Source organism: Melozone crissalis, unplaced genomic scaffold (genome assembly GCF_028551555.1).
Source record: "Melozone crissalis strain CALT ecotype California unplaced genomic scaffold, PUWL_Pcris_2 ptg000017l_1, whole genome shotgun sequence".
NCBI lineage: Eukaryota > Metazoa > Chordata > Aves > Passeriformes > Passerellidae > Melozone > Melozone crissalis.
This window is the reverse complement of record NW_026535795.1, coordinates 10,739,789-10,766,649: the sequence shown is the minus strand read 5'-3', so window position 1 is coordinate 10,766,649 and position 26,861 is coordinate 10,739,789. Positions and strand designations below refer to the sequence as shown.

At 45.3% G+C, this 26,861-nt stretch overlaps 1 protein-coding gene across 1 annotated transcript; it reads left to right on the top strand.

Moving 5' to 3' along the window:
- The first annotated feature begins 396 nt into the window (after positions 1-396).
- ACTR5 (actin related protein 5) lies at positions 397-9,653 on the top strand. The gene is made up of 9 exons (XM_054274460.1): positions 397-780; positions 1,521-1,750; positions 2,590-2,759; positions 4,150-4,367; positions 4,694-4,876; positions 6,854-6,976; positions 7,490-7,629; positions 8,482-8,614; positions 9,066-9,653. The coding sequence occupies exons 1-9, from the start codon at positions 397-399 to the stop codon at positions 9,309-9,311; spliced, it is 1,827 nt and encodes a 608-aa protein (XP_054130435.1). The 3' UTR covers positions 9,312-9,653.
- The last annotated feature ends 17,208 nt before the right edge of the window (positions 9,654-26,861 follow it).

Sequence of the window (26,861 nt, the reverse complement as noted above, 5' to 3'; positions counted from 1 at the left end):
GAAACTTAGGTTCAATATTAGGAAGAATTTTTTTTACTGTGAGGCCCTGGCACAGGCTGTCCAGAGAAGCTGTGGCTGCCCCTGGATCACTAGCAGTGCCCAAGGCCAGGCTGGACAAGGCTTGGAGCAGCCCGGGATGGTGGAAGGTGTCCCTGCCATGGCAGACACTAGAATGAGCTCTTTTAAGGTCCATTCCATGATTCTGTGCTGGCTGCTCCATGACCCACCGGTTGGGTCTCCCCTCCTTGGAATCACACAAAGCCCTCACATTACGGAACACACCCGTTTAAGATTAACTCGATTATCCCGAGACCCCGCGCCTCACAGCAGCGGCGCCCCGGAACCCCGGAGCGGGCCCGCGTTGCCGGCCGGACGCGGGCGGGACGCGCGCCCGCCATGGCGGCGCCCACGCGGGTGTTCGCGTTCCGGGACGCGCGCTGGGCCCCGGACCCGGTGCTGGAGCCGAGCGCGGCCGTGCGGAGCCCGCAGCCGGTGCCGCTGGTCATCGACAACGGCTCCTTCCAGACGCGGGCGGGATGGGCCTGCCCCGACCCCTCCGTGCCCGCCGAGCCGCTGCTGCGGTTCCGCTCGCTGGCGGCGCGGAGCCGCGGGGCCCGCGGCGGGGCCGGCGCAGAGACGCAGGTGGGGAACGACCTGGGCAGCCCCGAGCCCCTGCGCTGGCTGCTGCGCTCGCCCTTCGACCGCAACGTGCCCGTCCAGCTGGAGCTGCAGGAGCTGCTCCTCGACCACGTCTTCCAGCGCCTCGGAGTCTCCTCGCAGGTACGGCCGGGCCGGGCGGAGCCGCCCGTGGGTCCCGGAATGGTTCGGCTTGGAAGGGATCGCGGTGCCGTGGGCATGGACGGCTTGCGCGGGACCAGGTTGCTCAGATTTCTGTGACCTGGACACTTCCAGGGATGGGGAAGCTGCAACTTCCCTGGGCAACCTGTGCCAGTGCCGCACCACCCTCACAGGGAGGAATCTTTTCTTAATATTTAATCTAACTCCCCTAAACTTACAGCTGGGTAGTGTTCATATCATTAGTGTTTACTGACCACCTGTATACACAGCTGTGTTGAGAGTTGCTTCTCAGACCATGGAGCCCTTTGCCTGCATGACAACACCAGTTTGAAAGCTTTACCCAGAAACTTCCACTGGTTTTCACTCACCTCCTCATTGCTTGGATTTTAGTTACTTAGATTTTTAATAATTGCATGGATTTTTAGTTACTCAGATTTTTAATAATTTATATATGCCTTTAAAAGTCCATTCTCCTCCACCATTATGAGTTTACTCTTTGGTGGAATTAATATTAACATTTTTAAAATTAATATTAATCTTTTTTACTCCTTTAAGCACTAGATAGAATTTAATTTCCATTATTAATACCCTGCACATAAAATGCTTTCTCATGCTCATTTTGGAGGAGTTTTTGTTGATGCTTAAAAGAAGAAGCAGAGATAACTACCCCTGGCTTTTCCCTTCATACCTTTATTACTGTTATTTCCCCTTGTCTCTCCCAGGGCTGTGTGGATCACCCAATTGTTCTGACAGAAGCAGTTTGCAACCCTCTGTACTCAAGGCAAATGATGTCTGAGCTCCTCTTTGAGTGCTACCAAGTGCCAAAGGTGTCCTATGGCGTGGACAGCCTGTACAGTTTTTATCACAACAGGAGGCAGAACTGGCCCTGCAGTGGTTTGGTGATATCCTCAGGGTACCAGTGCACACACATTTTGCCAGTCCTAGAAGGCAGGTGAGTTCTGAGTGTCTTATTTTCAAGTGATGTAAGTACCTCTTCTTCCAGCCCTGCACTACTAACTTTTGTAGTAATTTATACTGATCAGTTAAAACCAGGTCTGCAGATTTTGCTAAGCTGTGTTGAGTTTTGGATTGAAGCAGTGCAGCTCTTGTAAATGTTGTGTTTTAATTGTTGATTGTGCCTTGATGTGTACTTTCAATGGGAGAAGAGGATATGTACCCCTGTGAAACTGGGCATTAACAAACATAATTTAGGTTTTAAAGCAGCTTTGGGACAAAAGGAAGTGCTCTGTGTGTGAGACTCTACAGTGCTGGAGGTTTTTACCATTTTGGTTATTCTGCTACATTGCTCTACTTTTGCTTTTTTTCTCTTTTTTTAATCCTTACTGCAAGAGATGGCTTTATTATATCTGGTAATAAATCTTCAAGGTTTACACTTGTCCAACCACTAAGTGTTAGGTTAAGATTAAAAAACTACTTTTAGCACCACTACCCATCGCTTCTCTTAGAAGCAAACATCTCCTTAGATGCGTTGTGTTAGAACAGAACATCTTGCTGTAGCCAAAATTATTTCATATTTGGACTTATTTTTAAAGCAGAACAGAGCCTTTTAGAATAAAATAGTGAACCAGCAGTTATAAATAGTGAAACAGCAGTGATTTTGCTGTTGCCTGAGAAAAGCAGGTGTGTTAGATTCTCTAGTAACCGAACCTTGAAATAGTTATCTGTGAACATTCATCTACAGAAATCAAACAATTTGGGGGGAAAGCAGGAGCTCTGTTTGATTTGCTGTGAGTTCGCTGAGTGTGAGCTGTGTCTGTTTGCATTTTTGAGGCTGGATGCCAAGAACTGCAAGCGCATTAACCTGGGGGGATGCCAGGCTGCCGTGTACCTGCAGCGCCTGCTGCAGCTCAAGTACCCCGGGCACTTCGCAGCCATCACGCTGAGCCGCATGGAGGAGATCCTGCACGAGCACAGCTACATTGCCCAGGACTACATTGAAGGTAAAACCAGCTCTCATTCACCACCTGCCAGTGCTCACTTGTGGGGGGTACCAGTTGTGGGTTTCTCTGGGTCTGGAGGAAGTGTCTTCAGGCACTTGAGGCAATAGTTCATGTTCGGACTCATCTGTTTATTATTTCTTATCAGTAAAACAGTCTCAGAACTAAGAGTTCAGCAGCTTTTCATTAAGAGGCACAAAATGGCCAACAATCTCTTGGTACAAGGTCTTTTAAGACTAAACTATCCAATTAAGAACTGACACCTGGATTATTTTCCTTTTTAACGCAATAACTGATCCCAAAGAGCCCCTAGTGCAGACTTTTCTGCCCTATTACAAAATGCCACCCAAACGCACGAAGAAGCATGAAGAAGCAACCCAGGATGACACCCTGTGCCCTCCATCTTGCTTCCATCCACAACATACTAAAAATGCCAAAACCCCACATTTCTCACCAAGTGATATATGATATACCTACACTGCTCTCTATAATCTACTTCACACTTTTATGTATTCTAATCTATCTTGAAGTCTGGGAAACTTCCTCACTTTATTGTTGTTGTTCACCCACCCATGTTGTTGTTCTTTAACATAATTCTCCACTAGTTCTCAATGTTTTTACTTTGTCCTCTCTACCCCTTGTTTTGAACTCAGCTCAAATTCTTCCAGAAATATTCTACTTCTGTTTTGCTTTCTTTGTGGTAACCTGCCTGTGGTAAACTGCCATTTAACAGCAGTTTAATATTTAAAATTAAGGCAGAAATAAAATTTAACTACTACTGCTGCTACAAAGAAAAAATCTGTACTGGTTCAAATTTCTCTGTGAACAAAAATTGTGATGGTTTCAGTGGAAAAGAATTTAAAATGAGTTTATTGTTTCCTTTACATGTCAACAAAACCTCTTTGTGGGTTAGGATTTCTGTGTTTCCTGTCTGCTCTACGGTTTCCAAAGTTGCACAGGACATTTCTCATGACTGTGTGTGAATCAAGGAAGTTTTAAAATTTCCATGGCAAATGTCATCTGAAGTAGGGCCTGAAGAAAAGTGGTTTTTTTACATTTGTCACTTGTGAATGAGCATTCCTTAGAAATGTGTGAGTGCTCTCCCTCCCCTTGGGCAGAGGGACTTAAGTGTGCACTTGCACTTTGCAGTACTTGGTGTTTCCTGGAGGTCACAGCACTCAGAGCTGCCTGCGCTGGGTGTGTGACCTGGAGGCAGCACTCAGAGGGGACAGCCAAGCTTGGGAACAGCTGCCAAGAGGTGACAGAATTCTGTGCTTGCACTTTTTTTGCCTTCTTTCCTCACCTTTCATCCTTCACACAAGGTACACACAACACGCAAATCGCTGTTTTGTGCTGCCAGAACAAAAAGTTGCTTTGCTTTCCACATGCCCAGAGCTGCAGAAGTGGCGGTGCCCAGAGTACTACGAGGACAATGTGCACAAGATGCAGCTGCCTTTCTCCAACAAGCTGCTGGGCAGCACTGTGGCATCTGAGGAGAAGCAGGAGAAGAGGCAGCAGCAGCTGCGGCGGCTGCAGGAGCTCAACGCGCGGCGCCGGGAGGAGAAGCTGCAGCTGGACCAGGAGAGGCTGGACAGGTTGCTGTATGTGCAGGTAATGCAGGCAGAGTGCCAGTGGTGCTTGGGAGCAGGGCAGGCTGCCCTCAGAGCTCTATCAGAAGGTCACACATCATGGTAAAGCTGTGACTGTTGTGGGTGTTCCCTGATAGGAGCTTGCCAAGGTTAGTTGTGAGTTAAATAGAGAGATTATTGATGCAGGGGATGTTTTCGGTTTCTGAACAGCAGTGCTGGGAAATACTTCAAATGCTGTCAAAGTGTGCACATCATGCTCTGCTTGCATGACTAGAGACTATCTGTACATCACTGCTGATGGCTGTTGCCTTGTCTTGTTCATCACAGCTAACTCTGATCTGTCCACAGGAACTTTTAGAAGATGGCCAGATGGATCAGTTCCACAAAGCTTTGGTGGAGCTGAACATGGACTCTGCAGAAGAGCTTCAGTCTTACATCAACAAATTGAGTCTGTCTGTTGAACAGACAAAGCAGAAAATCCTACAGTCAGAAGTCAATATTGAAGTAGATGTTGTGGACAGCAAGCCAGAGGTAGGATGTTCTCACCAAGATAATCCTAATTTTATCTCTGAATGAGTTAAACTTCTGTGCTTGAAAATGAGTCCCTTCAGACTTCCACTGATGAACTAATCTTTTTCTTTAACACATTGCAAGGCATTATTAAGTTGGCAACTGCTTCTCTCTTTTCAGAGAGGATGTCCTGAGACAACCATCCTTAACCTTCAGTAATCTTCTATTAAAGATACAGAGGAGATAAAGATACAACCCATCCATCTTTTTGCTTAAAAAAGTATTTTTTTTCCTTTTTGTTCTTCCCCTTCAGGTGCAGAGAACTTAATGGTAAACAAACAACCCTGCTTTCATTGTAGCTGCCTATTTTTGGTGGATTTAAGCAGTATGTTCTGTTTTGGTTCCTTAATGAAAGATTAATTGCTACACTTGGTTATTGGAGTTGTCTTGAGGATGAGGAGCTCCTTGTCTGCTTTGCCAGACTGACACAGGCCCAGCACACAGCAGCTGCTGCCAAGGGGTGCTCTAAGGCTGCTTGTGCATGTGCTTTTAATTGCCTTTCAAGTCCCTTAAAACAGAGCTTTTTTAGCTTTATCAGCCTCTGTTTGGGGAAAAGGTAGAGAGAAAAACAGAAAATTGAAGCATAGAGGGGAGATCCTTTTTTAGGTTGCCCAGAGGAGCTGTGGCTAGTCCATCTCTGGAAATGTTCAAGGCCAGCTTGGGGGGAGCTGGTCTAGTGGAAGATGTCCCTGCCCATGGCAGGGGGTGGAACTGGATGAGCTTTTGAGGTCCCTTCCAACCCAAACCATTCCATGATTCTGTGATTATCAGTGCAAGAATCAGAATGATTGTGCTTCAGCAAAATTCAGGGAGATGATGGGCTTATCATTGTGGTGAAGAATCTTTCTGCCTTCTGTCAAAAGAAGATATTCTAGAAAAAAGAGAATTGAAAGATTAACAGTTACCTATGATTTTTCTGTGACTGTGCCTAAATTCCAACATCTCCCACACTCCTGCTCTTTCTGGGTGCAATGTCAGACCTAGAATGAATCCACAAGCTTTGTTATTTGGTCTGTGCCTTGAGAGAGCACTTGGAATTATCACAGAATCCCTGTGTAAGACCAGATGTTCAGCTGAGTCTGTGTATCTTTCTGGTTTTGTCTTTTTCCTTTTTCTAGAAGATTAAAAAAAATGCATTTAACAGGACTTCATGAGACTACATTTTTTGCTGTAACAATGAACACTTCTAAACTTCAGTTTGATTAATTGAATTCATTAAGTAGATATAAAATAGATACTGAGGAATGTTTGAAGCACGTCGTTTTGGCTCATCCTGGCATTGCAACAGATGTTTCAAGTTTAAAATAACCAAACCAAATATTTAGTAACAAAATCCCAGTGGTAACATTGTAACACAAAAAAAATTGTAGATAATTAAAAACCTGTTCCTACCTCACAACAGGAGTCTTGTAGGAATTTGAGTGATGCTTTTCATTAGTACAGAGCTTCGTGTTTGTGTGAAATAAAAGGGGATTTGGTGCATCCTGTGAGCAAACAGTAGACAGTTGAAACTCTCAAAAATTGTGTGGTGGCTTTGTAGCTAGCAAATATTTGTTTTCCAGTCCCACACAAGCAAAATACGGAATTTAATGGTAATTATAGAGCAGTTAGAGGTGCTGGAAGGGTACCAGGTCTTTACCAATATAAAAAACTATTTTACTAAGTTTTAATATGCTGTTATGCTTAGGACATGGCTGCCTGGGATCCTGGCAGTCAGCATGGTGACTGAGGCCTGCATTTCTGAGCTGGCATTGGGATAAATTATTGGGAAGTGTTTGATTTTTGTGCTTTGTGTGAATGTTTGTATTTCTATTTCCTGGGCATATTTGCTTTCAGGCATGTTAAGAATTGAGATTTGAGGAGACTGAGTTGTCCAGCTGTGTCACCAGAATTGAAATCACCCCTGAGCTAAGCTGCCATAACTTGCTGTGTTTCCAGACTCCTGACTTGGATCCACTGGGCAGTGAGCAGTCCCTGGAGGATGTGGAAAGCATTAATGAGTTTGAGCCTTTATTTGCTGAGGAGCAGCCTGAAGTTGAGAAGCCAGTTGCTGCAGTGCAGGTTTGGTTTCTGCATTTACACCTTGTGCCAGGGGTTTGCATCCCAGCTGTCCAGCCAGTCTGCTGACATTTCTCCTCATGCAAACATTGTTTTCCTGCTCTTGGAAGAGATGCCTAAACTGCCTGAGCAGGACATGAAGAGAGAAATCCTGGCAATCTCAGCTGGTGGTTTAGGATGAGAATTCCCTCTTGACAGTGCCTGGTGTAGCAGTGCTGTTTTATTAAGGGAAAAATGTTCTGCTCAAGTGTTTTTGTCTGTGATCCATAGCCTGATATCCCAGTGGACACAGCTTTCAACTTGTGAGGTTGAGCCTTAGAATTAAGTGGCTCCAAGCAGAATAAATTATAGGAAAAGTCCAGCTTCCCTGACCCTTTGGAACCTTTAGCATAATGCTGTTTCTCTGTGGGAGCATTACCATTTGTTTTTTTGTACAGAATTGTTTGGAAATGTTGGTTATTGTAGACTATTATTGTTCTTTAACATAATTCCCCACTCTTCTCAATGTTTTTAAAGCCCGTGTTTAACCTGGCAGAGTACCACCAGCTTTTCCTTGGCACTGAAAGAATCAGGGCTCCAGAGATTGTCTTCCAGCCCTCCCTGATAGGAGAGGACCAGGCTGGCATAGCAGAAACCATGCAATATGTCCTTGAGAGGTGAGTTTACAGAACTATTTACTTCAAACAAGCTATTCTTCATTTGATACCAGCTTTTGAAATGCTGGGAGTTTAGCAATAATTTGAGAAAATATATTGAATAGTTCTTTGTCAAGAATTGCAGATTAGACATGTCTTCCTGAAAGCCACATGTAACTCTGCTTGTTTTAAGTCAGTCTACAAAGTTTTTTGATCTATAACCCCATCAGTGATAAATTTTTGAGCACACACCTCCAATATATGTATATTTGTAAATTGCAGCTACTACTAAACTATTATGAACGTGTTAAAACATACACAACAACAAAAATTGAAGAAGAATGAGATCAAGATGAAATAAACATTATTTAAATGTATTTATCAATTCATCTGCCTGCACCTCACTGGATTGTTTTGCACAGACCCCACTTTAGAGATCCCTAGTCCAACTTGTTATTGAGGGAAGCTGCAAACACTTGCAACAGTGAGCTGTTTGGTTTTGTGAGACCAAAATTAGGAGTAACATTTTGAAGTTAAGATGCAGGCACACCTCATGGACATTTCCAGACAAATTAGCATTGATGAAATGTCACCCTTGAATTGAATGAACATAGGACATCACATTTTTCTGAATGGTAAGAATTCCAGCCCTAGAAAGAAATCCAGTTGATGATTTATGGGGAAATGATGAGTGCTTTCAGTATTTTTTCTGCCACCCCTTAATTTCCAGAAAACAAAGAAGGTTTTTGGTGCTAGTGAAATGAAGTTTCTCAAAGTGAATCCTGGGACAAGGTACCAGTACTCCCCACAGCTGTTCCAGTTCATAGGGCAGAGGTTCTTGAGAAAAGCTGAAGCTGTTCTTGCTCTTCACAGGTATTCCAAGGAGCAACAGGCTATCCTTGTCCAGAATGTTTTCCTCACTGGTGGAAATACAATGTACCCTGGACTGAAAGCCAGAATCCAGAAGGAGCTGCTGGAAATGAGGCCATTCCAGTCATCCTTTCAGGTGTGTGTGTTGCCATGGTGTTTATGTCACCAGCCTGTTCTGCTGTGTTCAGATGGAATGGGGTGAGGTGCAGAGCAGCGGCATGGAGAGGGTTTTAAGCCAAGACTCTGCAAACAGCTCTTTGACCTGAGAAGGTGCAGGTTAAGCAAAGATTCAGCTGCTCTTTGTGAAGACAGCATGGTGAGTAGGGAAAAGGAAAGGCTGCTTCTGCTAAAGGACCATGCACATAAAAGCATGTTTGTCTGGAAGTTTGCAAATTGATTGCTTAAGAATTGATAACAAGGTGAAAACACACTTGAACCTAACATTACTCTTTCTGAGAGATACTGAGTAATCAGCTCAAATTTCTGAAATTCAGCTCTGTGTGTCATATACCATTGTAACCAGGGTGAAAAGAGCTTCCCTTTCCTGTGCTGAATTGACATTGTTATTCTGTTTTCCTTCCATCCAGGTCAGCCTTGCTGCCAGCCCTGTCCTGGATGCCTGGTACGGGGCCAGGGACTGGGCAGTGGAGCACATGAACCGTGAGGAAGGCTGGATCAGCAGGAAGGACTATGAGGAGAAAGGGGGGGAGTACCTCAAGGAACACTGTGCCTCCAATGTCTACGTTCCCATCCGCCTCCCCAAGCAGCCCCCGCGGGCAGCAGAGGCTCCCAGCAGAGCCTCGGGCACAGGGAACCCCGGTGAGCAGCCATAGCCGTGTCCTGGGCACCCTTAGCGCTGCAGGGAAGGGTTCCTGTTCCTGCTGCGCCACAGGGCGGGGCCTCGCTGCCTGCTGAGCTCCCATCCCGGCCCTTGGCCCAGGAGAACGGGACACGCTGGCACAGTTCAGTGCTGCTCACACACAGCAGCTCCTGGAGGGCAAAACTCCCTCTTAGAGACTGGCATAGTAAGGCTCAGGGGTTTTGGAGAGTGTGTGTTTTACAGCTTTTTAAGATGTAATGAAATGTCCTGGTTTTAGATGGTTTTTGTTGCAGCTGGGCTGTAGCAAGGCAGGCAGCCCAGCAGGTGTCCCCCTTGTCACAACAGTCTGTCGGGACACGTCGGGCAGGTCGTGCTGCAGGACAGCAGGGGGGTGAGCTCAGCCCTGCCTCCCGGGGCCTCGTGTTCCATCTCCTCCCTGCTAAAGCAGCACCAAATAACCAGTGGGTGCTTCTTGTCTCCATCGATGTCAGCGATAGCGATGCTGTGGCTGAAACTGGAGAGCTGGGCACATGCACACACAGCCCTCCACAAAGCACAGTCCAGAGGCACTGCCAGGCCTTCTGCTGCCCTGGAGTGGTTCTGCAGGCTGAGCAGGGCAGCTCTCTGATGGGACTTCTGGATCAAAAGTTGTTGTAGCAATAAAGCAAAGCCTTTTGCTTTACCACTAACTTATGTGTATCAGTGATTTCACCTCTTTAGAGCTGTGAGGATGGGTTTGATTGGTTGTACCTTGCATAAAACACAGGTTTGCAGCCCAGGCCCCTGTCCTGCTGTGCAATTTGCATGTGGATTCAGCTCTCCCACTGAACAACTTGTTGCTTTCCCAAAAGAATAATCCATACTGAATGCTGAACCCAAATCTAAGGAGACTCCATCACTTTGGCAAAAGCTGGAAAAGACAAGGTAGTGGGGGAAATATCCAGACTGTAACTGATATAAAGAAAGTGTAGAGGTGGTGTTTGGTGTCCCCAAGGGCTGCAGAGCATCAAGTTAAGTTGTCACCTGGCAGATTCAATGCAAAGAACATGAGGAACTTGCTTGTGCTGAAGTTGGTTGCCACAAGATAAGAATTTTGGATTTAAAAGTATTACTGAGATTTGCAATTTTTTATAAAAGAGAAATTTGTGGGCAAATATTGAGGCCTCACCTGTGTGAGTGTTCTCCAGAGAGCCTGTGAGGGAAGGGTTGTTGCAGACCTGTTCTCCCTCAGTTCCTGTGGCACCCAGCCCTGGCCAGCCCCAGGTGGGATGCTGGTCCTGGTGGCCCCTGCCTGCTCCTCACAGGCTGTTGGGCAGGAGAAGGGAGCTGGCTGCCTCACGTGACCTCAAGTTTGCATTATTGATCCTATCCCTGGCTGCCTGGAGGCAGTTTTTAGGACAATTAAGGGAATTCTATGGGTGGTAAAGAATGTGGAAAAACATGCTGTGCTGAAACTGGCCAAGTTACACATGAAGATGTCTTCTCTGATCTCAGTGACCTGGAGCCAATGCTGTCCCATTGCTGTTTGACCCCTCTCTGACCCATCTTTAGCTTTACTTTAGGCAGAGGGACTGCCCAAGGTATGGAAATAGTTCTGATACTTGGTGTTGCCTGCTAAATAGATAAGAGTGTTGTGCATAAAACAGTTCCAGAATGAGGGCCTGAAAGGGCATCTCTAATGCATGATTATGTGACTTTTAATCTATGGCCAAATCATGCCTGCCACTTCTCTTGCATTAATTCAAAGCAGAGCTGTCTAATTCTGCAAAGAGGTGCCAGAGCAGCTGCTTAAACAGCTTGAAGGAAGCAGAATTTTATTATCTGAATATTAGCTGTTAATTTGTTACTTTGTGCCACAGTAGCCAGAGTAACTGATGAGCTTGGGCCAGGTGATCACTGTCACAGGCTGCTCTGGGTGTGCTGGTGGCCACTCAGGTGCTTGGAGCAGCACCATGAAAATCATGAATGTTGCAGACTGGGATGAATTTTAGCCATTTCAGTGCAGTTCCCTGGTAATGATTTGCTGTGGTGCTGCCTGAGCATTGGTGCTGGCAGGACAGAAATGGAAGGAGTGTGTGGTGCTGAGGGCAGGAGGACACAATGGTGTCATTTCAGACAGTGGTGTTGGAGTCCTTGTGGAGCTTCACCATTGGGACACTTGGGACAAGGTTTTCTCACCCCAATGTGCAGGAGGATTTGGTTGTTTTCCATGTGAGTGGCACAGGGCTCTCCAAACCCAGAAGGGGCTTGGGCTGTCTCCTGTCATTGGTTTATGCCCTCTGAGAGGGGAACAGGCCAAAGGACCCCTGCTAGGCCTCTTTAATGGGACTTTTGGTTGTGTGAGGAGCAGTAAGAGGAATAATAATCCTGCTGTGGAGGGAAATCTCAAAGTGCTGCTGTGAGAGCCTTTGGCAAGGGATGGCAGGGCTGCTGTTGAGTGAGCTGCTGTGCCAGCAGCCTCAGAATCACTGCTGTGCTTATCCTGGCAGTGTCCTCCAAGCTGAGCCAGGGCAATTGCCAGGGCTGAGATGGTCAAGGGGTTCCCATTTGGTGGTTGGCAAATGAAGTTGAAAGCAAGCTGTAACCTGGTTATACAATTCAGTTATGCCCTAATTCAGGTCAAAGAATATGAAAGTACAATTTCACAGCAGTGCTGAGTTTGGTCTATTTAAAAGAGAGCTCAAACTGGGTCCCACCTTGCACAGGGTCCCTAAGATCTGCTCTGGCTGGAAACACCACGTCAGTGAGCTGCCCTGGAGACTGAGCATCCATCACGTGTCCCATGGCCCAGATTTCCTTTGGAGCTGCCTACAAGCCTCACTTTAGGGCTTCAAGGCTTCTTATGCTTCCTGTGCCACAGCAACTTCAAACATGTTCTTTGCTAAATCTCTGCTAGGACACCAAGATTAGAACTCTCTGCTCCAGTTATTAATCTCTGGAATACTTAATGTGCTGTGTAAGACAGCATCTCGAAAAAAAGAGAAGATGCCCGTGAAGTGTCACTTAAAATTTAGGATTATCCCTCCAGAGACAGCCCACAGTGATCCTCTGGCAGTCAGTCATAAACCACAAGTTTTGAAGCTTGTGTGGGATGAGCAGGGGAGAGGAGAATGCTGTAATGGATTTAGCATTATCCCCAAAGTCATATGGTGGGATTTCCAGCCATGGTTGGGAATGCCAGGCACAAGCAGCTGTGCTGATCCCCACTGCTCACTCCCACTGCTCTGTGCAGGGAGAGAGCTGCTCCCTGAGCATCAGCTGCAGCAGAACTGGGGTTTAAATGGCTCAAACCCTGAGTGTGGTTTGCCAAAAGGTTTTCAGCTCCTTTCATTCCTTTCCAGGCACTCAGCTTCCCGTGTGTAGTTGACAAACACCTTTTCCCCTTCCTTGTTCACACGATCTCAGCCCTCATGTTAGCAGGGTGTCATAGTTTCAAGGGATTTTTTGGTTGTTTATTTTTAAGTTATATTGCTTTTTTTATACCCTTAGGGGTCTTTTCTTTCTCTTTTTGAGCAGTGGGCTTGGTTCCCATTTCCTAATGCATTAGAGGCCATGATGAAAGAACCATTTTCATGGATCCAGCTCATAGCAATGTTTGCTCATGACAATTCACAGTTGTTGCTCTGCCCTCAGTTCTGTCTCAGCAGAGCCAACCTGAGAGTGGTGCTGGCTGAGGCTTTCACAGAGTGCACAACTCCTCTGGGGATGGAGGGAGGTCAAGTAAAATCATGGAGACTTGGTCCATCTGTGCTCAATGCACAGTGTGCCAAGTGTAAAAATCTTCAAACCATTTCCTGAAGCCAGCAGAAGTCTCAAGCATGGTGAGAATCACTCTGTGCAGGTATACTTTTATTTTTAAGTAATTGTTGCTCCCCAATATCAGAGCATGAAGCAACCTGGATTTATGATCTAACTGAAAAACTTTTGTGCTCTTAAAATTCCTGGGTTCAGTCAGGACAATATTTTTTAAGCTTTTTAATTATTTCAGAACCGAGGAGAAGTATGAAACAGCTTCTCCCTTCATCTGACAGGAGGTGATGATGGGGAAAGCATTTTTGTGTTGTCACTGATGTTCTGTGAAGGCATCTGAGTTCCTGCACTTCCAGCAGTCAGGCTGTTCCATCAGGAGCAAGCTCATCCCCAGGGAAGCTTGTGGCAGGTCTGGCTGGACAACTGAGCATCAGAACATGCAAGGAAAAACTGTGGCTTTGTTCAAATCTATGTCAAGGGAATTCCAGAGGAGAGAGACCTTTGGGAATCTCCTTTTGTTTGAGCTTTTTAGGAAATTGTGGGTGATAGAGTATTGGATAACAGGGAGACCACAGGGCATTAGGTTTAAGCATTCCTTATTTAGGTTTAGGGCAAGGATGCATGATGGACTGCTGGGTGGGAGAAGATTTGAGGAATGGTGGCAACCTGCAGCCCCCAAAGGGCTTTGGTGACATTTTGCTGAGTGCCCTGGTGCCCAGGAGGGTTGGGAGGCTGTTGGCTGGAGCAGAGGCTGATTTCCCTCTCTCCAAACAATCACCCTCTTTCTGCAGCTCTCCCTGGAGCACACTCCCTGCTCCTCAATGGCTCCTTATGCCAAATGCAAAAATGTCCTGTACAAGCCTGGGAGGCTGGGCACTCACTGCCTTGTCTGAGCTTGCTTGGCAGCAAGTTCCAGTCTGTGCAAGCAGATTTTAGGCAGTCTTACCTTTCCTCTAAACATTTTGATGTGGAGGTTTTGTTCTCTGGGGTGTTTTCATTCCCTTGAAAGGAGAATACTAAAGGGTAAAACTGTCCTGCCTCACAGACACTTGTTCTGCACCTGAAGAGCAGCCTCAGATAAGGAGCAGTCCTGTTGGTCTGATCTTCCTGCTCTGCTTTGGAGGCTTCACAGGGCTTCCCCCCAACATTTTAGAAATAACTCAGTCCCTGCTAGGATGCCCAGAAGTCACCTGTGGTACACAGAAGTCTCTGTCACCCCCTCACCTTGAGCACCTGCTGCCTTTGAGTGTTCTGTCTGCTACACTTAGATAAACCCACCTGATCTAGAAGCCATCAACTGATAAAATCTCAGTGCTCCAAAGGCAAAATGCCTTGAGAGGGTCCCAAAGTGCTTTCTTGAGCACATCCACAATGACATGTAACCTTTAAACACAGTTTTGTGTTCCTTGTGCATTAGCACATTGCTCCTGGCTGACATTGTTTCTCAGCTCTGGGAAATACATTTCATATCCTCATCCTTAGCTCAGTTTATTTCTCCCATTCTACAACTTGGTTAAAATATACCCCACTCCTCCTCTCACCCCAGATTCCTGCCACATACCTGGCATTCTTTCATCCTTAATGAGATGAAGGAGTGGGGGATTTCACCCTCCTGGAATTTTAGAGGAATACTAAGTGGATTTCTCATGAAAAGCCCCATTTAGGATATGAGTCTCCCTGAAAGATAGTCCATGACAGCAAACCTTGCTTTTGCTGGTAATGGTGAACAGAGTTTTTACTTCCCTATTTGATAACTACTTTCTGCTTGGTTTTTACAAGTATTGTCATTGATGGAGACCCTGTTGGAGCAAGTTCCCAGTGGAGGAACCAGAAATTTGCATTCTTGCAAAGGTAGATGGGGAGGCTCAGGCTTCAATGTGGCCAAACTCTCCATATAGGTACCATAAAGGGGGTTAAGTCAATATAGTTTAATCCAGACTCAGTCATTAACTTCCCTTAATAAACATACAGGTTTGTTGGATCAAAGGTTCCTCCAGCCTGGTCCTGGAAGTGAGCTCCAGGAGATGTTTGGAGGGAAGTACAGGAATAGAACAGAGTGATGTGTGTGTAAAACAGGGAGGGGATGGGAAATCATCCCAGCTGGTCACTGCTGCACAGTCAGAACCTGGGAGCACAGTGCTCCTGGAGTGGGATCCATCCCACAGCCCTGTCCTCTCACTGTGTTGACAGGACAGGTGAAAGCATCCAAATTACAGCAAGGATGATGAGTTTGGAGCAGCAACACCATGTGGGACTCAGCATCATGTTGGAGTGCTGGGCTGGTATAGTATTTGTGGGGTGCCCCATGAAGGAAGGAATGATGAATCTGACTCCATGTTCTCAGATGGCTAATTTATTAATTTATGATACTATCTTATATTAAAGAATACTATACTATACTAAAGAATACAGAAAGGATACAGACAGAATGCTAAAAAGATAATAATGAAAACTGGTGACTCTCTCTGGAGTCCCAACACAGCTTGGCCCTGACTGGCCAAAGAGTGAAAACAACTCCCAGCAGAATGCAATGGAACAATCACCTGTGGGTAAACAATCTCCAAACACATTCCACATGTGAGCACAACACAGGAGAAGCAAATGCGATAAGAATTGTGTTTTCCTTTTCTCTGAGGCTTCTCAGCTTCCTGGGAGAAAAATCCTGGGTGAAGGGATTTTTCCAGAAAATGTGACTGCCACAAGCTGGGGATGCTGCTGAGCCTGCAGCCCCGGGCTGTGCCCAGCAGGGCAGGGCTGGGAGGGGACACAGCCAGCCCAGCTCTGCTCCTGCCCTGCCAGAGGAGCACAGACAGCAGCAGGAGGAGCTCCGGGCTCCTTTCATGCAGCTCTGCTGTGGCAGACGGCCACGGGCTGTCCTGGCTGCCCGGGGAACAATGGGGAGGAAGGCTTTGATTCCAGCCGCGATGGACACCCTCCTGCTCCAGGGTGGTGCCGATGGAAGGAACTGCGGGCTCGGTTATTTGCTTTTATCCTTTGTTAAGCGCTGCTAACTTCTTGGTGTGGGAACTGCTGTGACTCCTCTGGAGGGTTTATTTATGCTTTTTGCCTTTGATATTCAGCCCCGGGAGTGTCCCCTGGCCTGGGAACGGGAAGAGCTGAGCTGGGCTCATCCACCCGGGGCCAGGGGCTCTGTCCTGCTGCCCTGCACATCACCCATTGTGGGCTGTCCCCAGCCTGCTGGGTTGGATTACTCTTAGTTTTTCAGAGAAAACAGAATAAAATATTTATTCTATTATCAGTCAAAATATAATATTTAATTCTATTATCAGTCTCGATGAAAGGTAAGACATAAGAGATGTAAAACTTTTAACGCTGTTCTATCAGAAGCTAACCTATTTCTTGGTCATAACACCTTATAAGTGGTTTTTAGCCTATTAGCTTTTGCTACACAATGTAGCAAAATTTGCTACACACTGTAGCAAAGTTGTGTAAACTTTCTATCAGGTTTCAAGAATTCTTTGCAGATCTCTTTCCCCAGGGTGATTTGTGCCCAGCCTTGCCCTCCGGTGCCACAGCGATGTCCCTGGCCAGCAGCGAAGGTGGCTGAGAGCAGCTGGTGGTGCTGCAGCGCCGGCAGGGGGAGAAGATGCGATTGGGCACTGCTGGGAATTTGTGGAGTTCGGGAGAGAAGAACTGGGAGGATGCAGAGCTTTTAGCACCGGGTTCATGCTTCAGGTTCGTGCCTGGGAGAGGTGGGGATACCCAATGTGTGATCCTGGGGCTGCGCTGAGTCCAGGCTGCCAGGGATGATTCCCCAGCTCCCCAGGGCTGGGCTTGCCCTGTGCTGTAAAACTGACACATCCGTGCCTTTTACCACAGCTCCTGTTTCTTTTTACCCCTTCTGCCCAGATCCATTTGTCTGGGTACTGGGTGAAAACAGCTTTTATAATGATGCAAAAATGGAGGGAATAACTCATATCTGAACTCCCCCTGAGCCCAGTCTCTTGGATACATGCTAGGAATCATAGTTAATACTGTTTTTCACCCAGGCAGCAGAGATGACAATTCCCAGGAACCATAAACCCCTTGAGTGTGTTTACCCGACTCAAAATGCACTTTATAACGTTATATCACCTTCAACCCACTCTGCAATTTTACGTGCTGGGGTTTGAAATAGGTACAAGCGCTGGATGTGCTCTGTGCCTTACAGAGAGCTTGGAAATGTGTATTTAATTATGAATTTAGGAGCTGTGCATGGGAGTTTAATGAGCAGTGTCACTTCAGGCACAGGAGCCAGCAGCAATTGATTTTATCAGGTATCAAAGTGCACCTTTACTCTGGGAAGCAGGGCTCAAAGAGGGGTTTTATCTCAAGCTCTGGGCTTTATTCAGAGGGGTTAAGTAGATGGCCACTATTTCAGGAGAACTTTAACTTTCAGGTGCTCTCCAACACCCCCCCTGCAGGGGCTGGCAGCAGGGACTGAGCCACAGAGCCAGTGGGAAGTGGAGTTGGCTCACATGGGAATGTCCCTGCTCTGGAAGAAGTAAATATTAAGAAAACAACCAAAAAAAAAAATCACCCCTCCAAACGCCACTGCTGTGATTTTGGACCCAAAATAGCAATTTGGTGTTTCCCATAGAAGGAACCCTCCGTGACTGGTACTGAGCAGCCCCACTGACCATTTCCTATTTTTCTTCCTTGTAGGCGGCTGCTTGAGCAGCTCCAGCTCCTGAATTGAAGGAAGTGTTTTCCTGAAATGCAGACAGAAATGCTCCTGGCTTTTCTGGCTCAGGAAATCAGTCTTCAAATCTGAGGCTGACTTTGGAGCCACAGACACCAGCAGTCCCCACCAGGCTGGTAGGAGCCCAGTGAGTCCAGCCCTGCCAGAAGTGACAAATTCCAGTTCTGCTTTGTAGCCTTCTTGTCCTTGACATATTTTTATTTCATGGGCTTTGTCAGAAAATGTCCAACCAGGCTGCTCCTTCCTTTCAAAGAAGGCACTGTGGCTTAAATCTAAACAAAAAAACCCCTTGTATTTTATAAATGATAAAATATATATAAATATATATATATATATATAAAAATATATATAAATATTATACATTTATATATTTTATAGTATATAAATATATTTCTATATTATAAATATACAGTATAATATATAAATATAACATATCATAATATATATTATTTCAGATTATTAGAAATATATATACATACAAATATATATTTTATAAATATGCATTATAAACATTAATATATGTTTTATAAATATGTATTATAAACATTATGTATTATAAACATAAATATGTATTATAAACATTATAATAATATTATAATACATTTATAATGTATTATAAACATTAATAAATTTTATAAATATGTATGATAAACATTAATACATAATATGTATTATAAACAATAATAATAAACATATAATAATTAATATGTATAATAAACATAACAATAATAATAATAATAATAATAATAGTAGTAGTAGTAGTAGTAGTTCTTCAGATCTTCCTGGAAATTAAAGCAAAAGTATGTTTCTTTTTAAAGTGTTTTGCACCTTCATGTTTCTGCTTGAAAATAAAAATATTGTACCTCTCTCAGTCTGGCATCCGTTTCTTCTGAGATGTGTAATTAAAATATTTTGAAGTTAAGTGCAAGCCTTTAATGGCACAATTTTTTACTACCACTGCCACAACTGTTTAGACATAAAAGCCATTTGATTACAGCTTTATGTTAAATGAGGAACCATTATTAATATGATCATGTTTAATTTCTGCCTTTCTGAACAGAACGATGGAATAATTTCTCCAGAGAAAAGAGAATTTCCTCAAATAAGTAAATGACAAGATTTTTAAAATAATTTAGCTATTGGAAAGAGAAGTTTAAGGCACTAGATAGGATGGATGCAGGATATAAAATGCAGAATGCCCTGCTTGAGATGTGGAGAGAGAATCCCATTTCAGGCCCACAGCATCCTCCCTCCCTGGTGTTGTGCTTTGATCTCAGCCCCTTGGAGTCACTTGCTCACTGCCCCAATGTGAGGGGTGAGAGGAAAGTAAGAAAACTCATGGATTGAAATAAAGCCAGTTTAATATGGGAAGCAAAAGTCACTTCTGCAGGCAAAACCAAACAAGGAATTCATTCCCCACTCCCCATGGGCAGCAGGTGTTCAGCCATCCTTAGCATGAGTGCCTGGGGAAGACAAACACTCCAAAATTCCCCTTTCCCTCTTCTCCCCCAGCTCTGAGTGCTGAGCTTGAGGCCCCATGTGTGGCTGTGTGCCCCTGGGGCCAGCTGGGGTCACCTGTCCCACTGTGTCCCACCCACACCTGCAGCACTCCTGGCTGCTGGAATAGAACAGCCTTGGCATGGTGCAATCCCTGCTCTGCAGGAACTGAAACACCTCTGTGTTATCAGCACTGTGCTCAGCACAAACCCAAATAGGCCCATAGCAGCTACTGGGAAGACAATTCCCTCCATCCCAGCCCAAACAATACACCCAGGTGCAGGTGGAGCAGGGAGATTTTCCAGAGTTGTCCCTTTTTCTCTCAGAACTGTTCCATGGAAAACAGAATGAAAAGCCTTTGCTTGTCAGAGCTCCACAAGATACAGAGAGTAACTGAAGTTTCAGGTCTGACTTATTTTTTAATAAAAAGTCAATTTGCAGCTCTCATGGACACAGAGATCCTGAGGCTCACTTTGGAGGCCAGGACTTTGGAGGGACACCTGGCTTGGCAGCATTGTCCCCCAGTTTGTGGAAAAGCCCTGGGAGCCCCAAACAGGCCCATAGCAGCTACTGAGAAGAAAATTCCCTCCATCCCAGCCCAAACAATACACCCAGGTGCAGGTGGGGCAGTGGGATTCTCCGGAGTTGTCCCTTTTCCTCTCAGCACGGTTCTATGGAAAAGAAAATGAAAAGCCTTTGGTTGTCAGAGCTCCACATGCTCTGTTTTCCACTACTCTCTCCAGTTTTTGTCAAAACTGCATTCTCTGGCCATTTTGGGAAGCAGAACATGTGTAGAGAAGCAGCAATGACCCTGCTCTCATGCCCAGCCCTCCAGTGACTCTTTGCAGAAAGGCTCATAAAGGTTTATAAATCTGTGAGCCTGTGCCCACAGAGACATTTTATACTGTAAGAGAGTAGATTTGGATTAAATATGAGGAATAAATTCCTCCCTGGGAGGTTGGTGAGGCCCTGGCGCAGAGTGTCCAGAGAAGCTGTGGCTGTCCCTGGATCCCTGGCCAGGTTGGACAGAGCTTGGATCACCCTGGGGCAGTGCAAGGTGTCTCTGCCCATGGCAGGGAGTGTAACAAGGTCTCTAAGGTCCCTTCCAACCCAACCCATTGCATGAGCAGATGATTTTCATTCAGCTCTAAGTTCCTGCACTCAGTGTTGAGCACACTGGTGTGGGGATGCTCTGGGAAGGTGCCCTGGTGTGCCTTTATACTTTGCTCTTGTGCTCCAGTGTCACAGACACATTTTATGAAAAATCCTTTTGCTAGGATCCTTTTCTCCTGAGAAGCTGAGAGGCCTCAGAAACAAAATGTAGACAATGATTATCTGCTGCTGTGGAATGCAACAGGTGCACCTGTGATTGGCCTCATGGGGTTGTTTTTAACTAATGGCCAATCACAGCCCAGCTGTCTTTGGTCAGTCACAAGATTTTATTATCATTCCTTCTTTTTCCTTGCTAGCCTTCTGATGAAATCCTTTCTTTTATTCTTTTAGTATATGTTTAATATATAATTTTCTTTTAATGTAATATATTAATATTATATAATGATTCTATATAATATAATAATTATATAACAATTATTATATATTATATAATACATATAATAAAATAATAAATCAGCCTTCTGAAACATGGAGCCAAGATTCTCATCTCTTCCCTCATCCTGGGACCCCTGTGAACACCACCACACTCCAGGGTCTGCTGGCTGCATGCCTGCCCTGCTGTGAGTGCAGCACACCTGCAGCAGCACTGCTGGCTGTCCCTGATGTATCCCACAGGACTCACAGTGCCAGCACTGACACCTCATCCCTTTATCTCCAGTACAGCACATTCTGCCATCAACTCCTGGAGCCTGGGAGCATTTATCTTCTCCTGGTGGGAATGCAGCACTAATGGCTTGAGCAGGAGCAGAATGATGCAGCTGGAATGTGCTCCACGCACACCCTGTGCCACAGCTTTGCTCACACATCACTGCTCATCTCTGAGCCACCAGCCCACATTTTCATGTGTTGTAAATACATTTGTGCTTTTCCCTTCCACATGGCTGCGTGCTGACACCCACATGGCCAAGGCCACTATTAGCCTTGTGTTTCAGGAATACAGCTGGGTGTCACTGGGAGGGTGTTGGAACACCCTTGTGCTCGAGAATACAACCTTCAAATTATTTGCTTAAACTTCCGAATGCAGAGGGAGGAGAGTGTATGTCAAGCTCACTGTTACTGCAGGGCTGGAAGAAGAAATAAATGCATGTTTCTGCCTGCAGTTCCTCCCTGAGCTGTTCCCCAGAGAACTCTGATATTAAATATCCTTCCCAGATTCCTGGTGACATTAGCAGTGATAATGGTCAATTAGGTGCACAGGGAAGGGAGGAAGAGTGATCAACAGAGATGCCAATTTTAACACTAGCAGCACAGAAGAGAATTAATGTTTGCTGAGCAGAAAGATGAAGATCCTTACAGGGAAAGGAGGAGAAGGAAAACCTGGTAGCCTTCAAAGAAAGAACTACAGAAAATATTTAATGCTGCTTTTTTGGGCTGGCAGAACAAGACAAATACATTTTCACCTGCTGGCTCAGATCTGACTCTTGATTCACAATTAAATAATGTGGTTTGAAGCACACATGTTAAGCAGGGTCTGAAGGTAAAAGGATCCAGGGGCCATTGTATTGTCAGGGAGAGGAATGTGGTTTTGTGATAGAGGTGGGAATTTGCAGCAGGTCAGGTCCAGCTGCTCAGGGATTAGGTCAGTATCAGCTCTCAACACTGCCTCAAGGCAAATTGAATTTTTCACAGAAGAGTGAAAGATTAAGAAAGAAAGAAAAAAAAATCCCCAACCCTGGAACTTAACTAATCACCTGCCACTAAATAAGGCACCATGAACTACTCACCACCTCCACTCTGCTTTATACATTACTGCAGTAATTACATGGCACATTTGGTTGGAGCATTTCTAATCCTTGCAGAATAAAAGGGATCCTGCCCAGCTGTGCCTGTGCTGTGCTGGTGGGTGCATCTGAGTGCCTGCTGGTGGGCTCAGCCCGTGGAGGAGGTGTGGGCAGGCAGGAGATGAGCTCAGAGGGATGGAATAATGAGTGTGGAGGTTGTCCAGCTGGGAATCAGCTTTGTCTCTCAGGGGTTTGATTCTCAGCTGTGTGATTTCAGAAATTTTGGGGCTGTTGGTTTGCATTGATGGCTGCTGTTAGAGGGGAGGCAAACAAGTCTCTGTGACTTGTTGCTTTTCCTTCTGTAGTGGAGTAACCCCAGTATATCCCACTTTAGGTGTTCCCAAGGAGTCCTGTAAAAAATTACCAACCTTATATGAAGATCTGCCAGCCACGACAGTTTAAGTAGAATGATAGTGAATTTATCATGGGGTGAAAAATAGATTTTTGGGATTTTTAGAATGGGGGTTCATGGGGCAAGATGGAGGAATCTGGGGATGTTCAGCCTTTCTCCTTCTTCTTCTTCTTCTTGGCCTCTGTGATGTTGGCACTTTTAGATTGGTTTAGAGTAGAAGCTCACTGTCTAAGATAGGTGATAGGTATTGGGAAGTTATGGTAAATAATGTACATGTAGTTTTTAGTATAAAAAGATAACACCGATGTGCCTCTGTCTGACCTGCTGACTGGACCTCAGCTGGACAGGAGAAAAATTTTATAGATTAGAAACAATAAACAACCTTGAGAACAAGAATAGAAGAGTTCTGACTCCTTCTTCGAGCACCAGGCTGGGAAAAGAGACTTTCTGACACATCTTGGGGTCACTGTGAGCAGCAAAACCCCGAGAGGGAAGGGCTCATGCCTTCCAGAGGTCATTCAGAGTCCTTGGTGATCTCTAAATTGGGTCCCCCAGGCCATGTGAGAGCCCAAGGAAACCACATGGGTTTTCCCTTCCAATGCTGCAGGGCAGAGGCAATGAGAGCATCACCTTTCCAGAAATAAGGAATTTATAGCAACCCATTAACTCTGTTAATTCTTGTCTTAAGAAACGCCAGGATCTGCCTGCATGAATCAGTGAAAGGAAGCAGGAGAGGATTCTTCTCCATCCCTCCCACACGTGTGAACTGGGAGTGGGGCACCTCCAGCCTGCAGCATCTCCCACCTGCAGCTGGGCTCTGCCAGCAGCTCCCAGGGCTTTCCCATGGGCTGGGGATGATGCTGCCAAGCCAGGGGTGCCTCCAAAGGCCTGGCCTCCAAACTGAGCTTCATCTCTCTGTGTCCATGAGAGCTGCAAACTGACTTTTTATTAAAAAATAAGTCAGACCTGAAGCTTCAGTTACATTCCATGGGTTGTATGTATTTTATTTATTTACTTATTTACTTATTTATTTATTTTATTTTTATTTATACCCAACTGAGTGAGGACTTACAGCTCACCACCCAGGGGAAAAAGGCAAGATTTTGTCCCTTGCTCAGCAGAATATGTATTTCAGACATTATGAGGTGATATATAAGTGTCCAGCCTGATAACAAGACAAAGCTTCTGTTGATATTTGGGAGCAGATTTAAACCAGCATTCGTTGCTTTTGGAAACCTTTCTTTTTCCTACTGGATTTCAGATTAAGATGATTTTTTTCCCCCCACTGTTTCATGGTCAGGGATAGGAATATCTCCTTGATAGAAGGCAGTGATGTTTTAACACCAGGCTGCTGTAGTCCAGGTATTAAAATTATTTGTTAAGAATGTGATGTAAGGCACAATCAAGAAAATAATTTTACTGTGAATACTTACTGTAGCTTTAATAGATTTAATAAACATAAATCTGTGTTTCTGGTGATTTCACTGATGCCTCACCCCCCCATATGCCTCTAAAACATTATTACCAAGAAAATTTATGACCTTACCAAAGAAGCTCAGCCACAGCACTCTGTGTTATATGTTATTTAGTGTCCCAAAGTGCTGAGCAGGGGTTTCTGAGGAAGGAAGGGGTGGTTTAATCCAGTGCCTGAGGGCTTTGGTGGCTGCCTTGAGAGGGCTCCATCCCAGCTGACAGAGCTGGCTGCAGTCTGTGGGCACAAGGCAGAGCAGAAATCTCCCACTTGGAACACTGCTCCTCAGGAATGACCTAGCATGGGTGCAAAAGCATCTCTTTAAACCAAGGAGCAGCTTGTCCATCTCCAGCCATGGAAACAGCCATCCCCCATCCCTAATTCTCCCCACACTCTGATCTGCAGAACTGGATTTCTCTGATGAGTAAAAAAATACTGTAGCTCCTTAAGAAATACTCAGACTAACCATCACAAATCCTCCCTTCTTTCTTTCTCCTCCAGAATAATCCTTCTCCAAAAGCTATAGGAAATGAGTGGGGTGAGGCTTGCAGAGCACTGGGACAGGCAGGTGCTGCTGTTTTGAGCTGGCCCTGTCCCTCTGGGGTCTCTTTAGTGCCACCAGTTTAAGTTCTGCTGGTAACCAGCACTGAGTCATCACAGCATTAATTCTGCTGAGCCTTCAAAAGTGCTCATTTCAAACATCAGGGCTTTATTCCTTCACCTGTGGGTGGAATTTAAAAAAAAAAATTAATTCCTGCTAAGCAGTTATCAACATTTAGCAGTGTCTTGTGTGCTTTGGAATGACTTCACACAGGGTCCTCTTGCATTTTTCAATGGCATCTTCCTTTCTGCGCTTGTGTTTTCCTGGGAGCTTGAGCAGTGTGGTGGCTCTGTGCTTGTCCTGGCTACTGAGCCAACACCTGGAATGCTTTCAGACTGAAATAAGTGTTGTTTATGTAATGTAAGTGGCCAAGGCTCCTTTTTGGTAACTTCACCCCCAGTGCTGTGAGTTTTTATGCATGCAGTCACCTTTAGAACAGCTGAATAACTGCATGGATAAATGTGGTTATTATTAAACAAGCAGCAGCAGTTGAAGAGGGGGATGTTGAGCCTGGATAAGAACTTGAAATAAAGCCCTCTGCACTCTGCCTGGTCAGGCATCAAATCTTCTAATGGGAACTAGAAATTAACAGCTTTATGTCTTATAAAATGGAGAAGTATGTGAGGAGATCTCGTTTGTGAAACAGCCATCATCTTGCTCTTTGTTCCTTTTTTACTTAGCATTTATTTTTCCTGGAAGTTCATCTCTGTATCAAAAGATATCAGCCAAACTCTGTGGGAGTAATGCCCATGATCAGACCAGGTGGGACAACTAAGAACCAGACTTTCAACAAGCACTGAGTATAAGAGCAGGAAACTTCCAATTAATATTGATTAAAATCAATTCCCCCCCCCCTTGTTTTACATCCTGTAGGACAGTGTATGTTGTCATCATCACTTTTCCTGCTGCAGTTGTCATATTGATTTTTTCCTCCTCGTTAGGATTTCAATGAAAAAATGGTTTTTCATTTGCAGTGTAACATGACCAGGGCTGGTTAACTGGAATACATGTGAAAGCAATTAGGAACATCTTGACCTGCAATGGATGCAGAGCCATGCCCAAATGAACTGCTGAATGCACTGGGAAAAGAAAAAAAACCACATTTATTTGCTTTGCTAAAAGCTCAGTAAAAGTGGGGAATCTGGGAGTTTGCAAAATAAAACCCAAGTTTGGGGCAGGAGTGACCTGTGTGTTCCCATAACCAGGGAATGGGGTTTGCTCTGTTAGGGCATCTTGATACAACATTAAACCAGGTCTCAGTGGCCTCAGGGGGAAAAAAAGAATCCTGATGTTTCTTTTAGTGCTGTGTGCATTGTGTAATACTGAATATTCAATTGAGGCTGGATACCTTAACCTTGAGTCTGTGTTCTGAATGTCAGGGAATTCTGATACAGGGCTGAGTTCCTGCTGTCTCCTGATGTGTCTTTTGGTGTTGCTTTGTTCTCATTCTCACTGTCCTTAATTGCTGATTATTTAAATGTGAATTTGTGGATTTAAAGAGCAAATTATGTTCCCTTTTGGAAACAGTGGGCATGAGTGACAGGGGAACTCTGAGAACACAACCCAGGTTGTTTGAATGCTCCTGCTGCAGTCCTGTGTTTGCACAGCACCATCACTGTCAGGGCAGCTGACCAGCAAACCCATCCTCCTTACAGAGGAGAAAGTGCTAACCATGGAATATCTGTGTTTAAATCCCCAAAAACCAGCCCTGACTCTCCCAGCTGTGAGCCCAAGCTGCAGCTTTCCCTCCTCAGGCCCTGCTAAAACTAACAGGGGGACTTTCATCAGCTGTAGAAACTGGATCTGGCTCTGAAAGATGGACAAAGGCTCCTGACACTCCTGCTGAGGCTTTTGTGCCTTCAGCTATCAAATGTGTTCTGTGCAGAGAGCACCATTAAAGATGCATGGCCTGTCAGGATCATTTCCCTGGGGCAGCTCTGCCCAGGCTGGCAGCAGCAGCTCCAGCATTCAGAGTCTCCTTGTGCTCCTCTCCTTCCCCGATGGTCAAATCCTGCTGAATCAGGGCCCTCTGAAGCTGGCCCAGCTGTGGGCTGGGTTTGCTCACAGTCAGGGTGGCACTGCCAGCCTTCACAGCATCTCTGGGTGACACAGGGTGTGCTCACTCCTGGGAGAGGAGCAGGACCTGGGTGAAGGCACCAGAGCCACTTCCATGGCTCTCAGGAGAGAAGCTCCTGTATTAGTTTCTCTGGGTTTGGATTGAAGGCACTTGAGATGG

Excerpts from the sequence above, each read along its gene's own strand:
- ACTR5 (XM_054274460.1), top strand. The coding sequence starts at position 397 with ATGGCGGCGCCCACGCGGGTGTTCGCGTTCCGGGACGCGCGCTGGGCC. Across the intron at positions 1,751-2,589 it reads TTGCCAGTCCTAGAAGGCAG|GCTGGATGCCAAGAACTGCA; the intron begins GTGAGTTCTGAG and ends TGCATTTTTGAG. Across the intron at positions 6,977-7,489 it reads AGCCAGTTGCTGCAGTGCAG|CCCGTGTTTAACCTGGCAGA; the intron begins GTTTGGTTTCTG and ends ATGTTTTTAAAG.